Below are 6040 nucleotides of genomic sequence, written 5' to 3' on the forward strand. Positions count from 1 at the left end.
ATGGGGGGGGCGCGCGGCCGGCCACGCTTGCGGCGGACCGGATTGGGATCGCTGCTGGTGGGGGTTCGGGCCTTGGCCTTGGAATCCTGCTGCATGGCGCCGCCAACACTCCATCCAGCCTAAGCCCCGATAGAGACCGTAATCACCACCACCACCACCACCACCACAGCAATAACAACAGCAACAACAACAGCAGCAGCAACAATAGCAGCAGCAGCAACAACAAAAGCAATAGCAAAGGACACGCCAGTGGTGCGTCAAGCAGTATGGTAGTATGCTGCGCAGCTGTTTCACCAAGGATTACAAAGCGCTTGCACGGTTGGCAAAAAGCATATGGGATATTCAGGATCGTTTGAATATAACGGCTGGGAGGAGGAAAGGCATGCATGCGGTCTTTCTGTACTACAAAACATGTTCGCTTACCGCGACCTTAGCTGGCTGGCGTTGGGTGTTGTCACTGCCGAGGATGAAGATTGCGCCGCACATACGGACGGGAGATCCATTAGGTGACGCGAAGTTTGGAAAACGGATAGTCAGGAAACAAAAAAAAGGAAGAAGGAAAGTCAAGAAATGTCCACACACTCAGGAAACACGAGGAGTGAGACGTGGGAAAAGGATGTGGCTGGACGTACCACACGCCAAGGAGGAGATCCCTCAGCGGCTCAGTAAAGCGGCGGTTTCTACTCCGTGGAAAAACACAGCTGTGGTGTTCCACAGCGAGGCAAGGCTGGCATTATGGTAACGAACAGATTAACGCTTGTAATAAATGAAGATGACGGCAACACAGCTACGGCAACCCCTTCCTAGGAAAACCGTAAAATGCGGCTTTCCCCCCTTTTCCCCAAATTTAGTTTCCACACACTGCCCCCAATAATTGCCCAGTGCCTCACGCAGTGGTGGGCAGCACGTCCTGCGGCACGGGCATGTTACGTCGTTTGTAGAACCTTGTTAACAAAGCCCGCCGGCAGCTCCTGTCGGTTAGTGGTTGTGAAGGTGAAGGTAAAGACGGGGGTGAAAGCCGGGGAAAGGTGGTGAGGAAGGGGAAAGAAGACGAACCACGTGAACGGGTGAAGCTGATGCCAAGGATAGACTACGCCGATACGCCAGAAGTACGTAAGAAGTAATCAAGGGGCCGCGACTTGTGAAGGAGGAGTCCTCGCGGTGATGTAGTCTTGAAGATAGCGGAAAACTACCTACCTAGTCGCCAAGGCTGAAATAAAATGCGGAAAGGAAGCAGGAAAAAAACTGCTAAAAAGTAAGTCCTAAAAACTCCTAAAGTAAGTCTAAAGGCGGCGAAGAGCAAAAAATACAGTAAGCTGACGTAAATTAAAACAAAATGAGCTGGCGTAAGCTGATAAATATTTCATACGCCAGCCTGACGGCGGCGTTATGGGACGAAGGAGGTCTGGCTGGTTGGCTCACTGCTAATAAGCTGTTGGTACACATGCATATGTGCGCCTCCCACTCCCCACCCCCACCTAACACGGTCGCCATCCTGACCCGGGAGGCTGGTGTGCTATCCCCGGAGTACTATGCGCCAGTAGGAAAATGTGGGGGCGCGCACTGATGCAAAGAGAAGGAAGGATCGTTGATCCGGACCGAGAGAATAACGCCGCGCTCACCGCTTGCTGCCCTCGAACTCCTCCAGCCCATGGAAACGACCACACTGTCAAGTGGATGCGAGGGAGGAGAGGAGAGGAAGGGAAAACAACCGCAAAGTAAAGAAAAATCAACTTCCACCGTCCAAAGCTGTAGACTAAGGAGAGGGGAGAGGAAGGAAGCGCATATAAAGAAGACCGTTGGACGAAGGGTGACCTAATGGATTTATGGTCGACTTAGGGATGACTATACTACGGTATAGCCACGCTAAACCATGGCTGTTCCACATATCGACATGGCTGAGGTAGCCGCGGTCGCCGCCACCTGCTGCCATACTGCTAGTACCACGCTGCTTCAAAGACATAATCGACCTCACCCCGCTCCGGCCCGGCCCACACCCATGCCTACCTGCTGACAAAACCGACTGAGCTTTCCCTCGATGCAGAGCGAAAGCGTCTTCAGGTGACGCTCGCAGATTCGAAAGCGGCGATAATAGGCCTTGCAGCTGGACAAGTCCACAGAGCAATCCTTGACCTACGGCCGGCCAGGGTGGCGATGACGCAAAAAAGGTTAGGAAAGTGCAGGAGTGCAAGGCTTTTGCTGACGTGGAAGAGTAAAGCAGGATGTGGGTCGGGCCCTGCGTCGCTCAGGAGGCGCTCTTCCCGCGACTAAGATGGTGGCGGGGAAGGGAGATGCCATGTCTCGCGGCGTGGGTGCAGTCGATGAGCCAGGCGAGCTGGCGTGGAGGTGGAATGGGTCCTGAGACAGGTGCAGATTCAACAGAATGCAAATCTGTTGGTCCCAGGGGGAGAGTACGGGTTTGAATGCAATACTTTGCAAAGGTGCATGTTATTACAAAGGGAGGGTTGCTGGCCACCGACGAAAGAAATCGCGCCGGAGGACGACGGGCCCTCCCCAAAACACCAGCTCCTGCGTCGTTACCCACCCCAAAATCGTTATGAAGAAATGCAGCACGACGACGTTTTCCAAGTTTCTGCAGGTCTTAAAACACCGGAAAGTGACGCCGCTGACATGGGGAATCATGTTATGCGCATGTCCTGGTAAGTGTTTTAGGTTTTCAGCACGTGTGGTCAACATGGCAACCCAAAAGCGCCCGTTACACGGGCAGCAAATGTGGAACAAGGGCTGGATTTCGCTGGCTTGGCAACGCAGCTCACTACATGTCTTGCTATTTCGCCGTGGCCAACAGGTTTTAAGCGGTAGACGATCTGGGTTATTCATTTGGGTCGACGTCTTGGCATTCCCTGCGTCCTTCTCCTACTTTCCCCCAAACCCCTGCATGGAGGGCAAAGACGCTGGCTGAGGACAGTCGAGGCCGCGCGACCGTGTTGCGACCCAAACCCAGTTCCGAGGAGCGTGCCTTACGGAAAGACAATAAGCGGCTGTCCCCGAACCCGCGAACAGGTTCTGGCGGCGCCTCGGACCAGTCAATCACCACAACGTCTGGGGAAGGCCCCCTTTCATAGGTCAACGGGGTCCATGGTACTGCTTCGCTGACCCAACCCATGTTGGCAACAAGACGCGGGGAGTACGATTTTACGAAAGAGATGAAAACCCCTGCCGACCAAGTTCACAGGTGTTGACATGGGTTCAGAACCGAGCGGCTAAAGCGCGGCGTACCATGCACGTCTCATAGGGCGCAGACTGTGAATTAGTCTGGGCATCACCCTGTTGGAGTTCTCCGGCATCCTCATCCTGGTAAGCACTTCCAGCTCGAGCAGCGCCAGCGACCGTATCTGGACCTGTCCAAACGCATTATACGGAATGCAGCAATAGCTTTTAGTCGGATGCGAAGCCAGGCTTGCTAACCGCTATTTATTAATGCTTTCGCACCTAAACGTGTAGCCACAAGTCGCCGGCTGTCCCAAGCGTACTCTTCGGTCTGCCAGTCACTCGGCGCGGGGCGGTCAGTTTCACCTCTTGGGAAGCCGTCCATTACAAGAGCCGCAAAAAGAGCTCCTTAGTAACGTTCAAATATACAGCCTGAGTTTGGATCGGGAGGTGCTGCTGACATAATGGACTTCAGTATATCCTAAAGGCCTTAAGTATGCCTGCACAAGTGCCGGTAATGTTATGTAGCAATGGATGTTTATTAATCAAACCTCTGCTACATTTTTCCTCGTCGCCTGGCATTGGCCGTGACGACAAAAATGCAGCTGGCATGGTATGGGAGTTTATGAATCCTATGTTAAGTTCAAGTTAAGCTGTATAATACAAACCAGAGCAGGGCAGAGAGCAGGGTTGTTGTTTTCGGGGACAATCGTACGCTGGCCTTGGCAAAGCGGGCGATGCCATCGTACTGGCCAAGTGTTTGTAAATGCTGCTTTATATGCAAATAATAAACGTATGTCAATAAGTTTACAAAAATTGACATTAGGCGAGTTTACAAGAGCTTGGCATGCCACGGCGACCCAAGGTTCACGGAGCATTAGAGAGCGAAACAGGCAAAAGCCCAGACATAAGATGCCGAATGCCTCTTGCAGCAGACAAATCTTACGTTTTCCAACGGAGACCATCCCCTAAGCTGAGGTTAACGCCATGCGGACGTGGTCTGTTCATTGGAACAGGGCCTCGAGATGTCTCGGCGGTTGCCAGTAGCATGCACCGACGTAAAGCGACCTCTTTTCGTTAAATCCTGGTACTGCAAAACACGCGCTTCAAAGCTGGATTTTCCTCATTTCGAGGCTGTATGTGTTTTGTAACGATGACCGTCTCGATTGGCGTTCGATCGTTGGGCCGGCAACCATATATCGTATACCGGAATATTATATCCAACAAAGCCTTCTAACTGCCATTACAGATCAGTCTACATACGCCCAAACTCAATCAAATTTGATTTGTGGATCTCCATGGGCCAGTGTCAGTACGGGGCCGAGTGTTCCGCCGAGAGTTCCGCCGGAGTTGCTGATGGTTCCGTATTATACCTGAGCATGAAAAGTCCATACGCAGCGATCCAAGCTTTAGCAAGTCCATGGAAACTAATCAAAGGCACAGCTTCCCAAGTATGGCTCCTGCGGTGTCCTGTGCGTGCGCAATCATGCGGTTCGCCAAACAGTGCCAAACCTGCGGCGAACTCAGTGCAAGTGAGCCTTCAAAAGGAGCTTCAAAAGGAAATACGAGTAAAATTTCACATTTTGCCACACGTACTGGGGACGACGTAAAATGGAAACTGGATAACACAGATGAACGAATTATGATGCAAGATTGTTGCTAGCTAGGATGAGGTTCCTCATTGCGACAATACGAGCTCATTGCGACATTCCTGCTGATGCCGCATTTCTCCTGCCGTTGGCGGGAAACAAGATGCGCTCCACTGCAGTATCACGGCGTTGGCGCGTTGCGTCAGGACATGATCGTATGCGCCACACCTTACACAGTGTGTGGAAGAGCTCGGCGGCGTATGCACGCATTATGTGATGACTTTGAATTCCGGTATTCAACTGCTTCAAATCCACTAAGCACTCCTAGAAAACTCCCCTTCCGTCATTTGATACGTCAGAACAGCCGAACTCATGAAAAGCAACAGGCATCGCATATATCCATTCAAAGTAAAAAAATTCAAAGCCTACAACACCTCACGGACATGTATCCTGAAACTGCGCTTTCGCACTTAAGCAGTTATGGTGTCGCTCCTATACCCACTCGCAAGCCACCCGTAGGCGGCCAGCACAGTGTTTGGGTGCGGACAGCACCAACAGGTGATCCAGCAGGGTGATCTGTTAGGAACCACCGCGATCCACTTAGCCAGTTCTTAAAAGAAGCCAGAGCGGGAAGTTCATAGACATCAACACAAGCAAGGTCTGCAATGTGGGGCATTTTGTTCTTCGTTCCTGCGCCTTTGCTTGTTACTGTCTACGTCGAGCTGTACTGTATTAGTTTCGCTAGCACGACACGGGGCTAGCATGACATCGTACTCTTGATGCTAACGGCCGAGTTCAAATTCGGTATCTACTATACTACTTGGGGAGACTTACGATTTTTGACTGTTTTTTGACTACTCATGATTCTTTACTTCAAACTTGGCGTTTTAAAGTGCCCTGTCCCTGCATCATAACACATTGTAAATATAATGCAACGTGCATACAATCCGTTTCCATTTATGTGTGTGTGCGTGTGTGTGTGTGGTTGTTACAGTGGGCTCCAGGCTCCCGAAGAGTAGAGCCATCGGGCCAGCTGGCCGTGCACTGCAGTAGAGACTAACATACAAATTAGATCATCACCGAGATAACTAACCGTTCATCACGGTGACCGCTACCGTGAGCATATCAATTTGCCTGATATAATTCTCAAGAAAGGGTGATGTGTGCCAACAGAATTTATGTGACTCGGCAACACTTTACCCCTCCGATGACGATGCGGTCAAATCGGCTTCAGGCGGCCTCAGCTTCCCCGATCGTGTATGACACGCAGCTGCAGGCGA

At 51.5% G+C, this 6040-nt stretch overlaps 1 protein-coding gene across 1 annotated transcript; it reads right to left on the reverse strand.

Moving 5' to 3' along the window:
• Positions 1-1618: 1618 nt before the first annotated feature.
• Positions 1619-2133, reverse strand: VOLCADRAFT_64981 (uncharacterized protein; the record flags this gene model as incomplete). Its single annotated transcript, XM_002954621.1, has 2 exons — positions 1619-1666; positions 2008-2133. Coding segments are annotated over 2 exons (174 nt in total), but the record flags the coding sequence as incomplete, so codon positions are not given.
• Positions 2134-6040: the final 3907 nt, after the last annotated feature.

Source organism: Volvox carteri, assembly GCF_000143455.1.
Source record: "Volvox carteri f. nagariensis unplaced genomic scaffold VOLCAscaffold_44, whole genome shotgun sequence".
Classification (NCBI taxonomy): Eukaryota; Viridiplantae; Chlorophyta; class Chlorophyceae; order Chlamydomonadales; family Volvocaceae; genus Volvox; species Volvox carteri.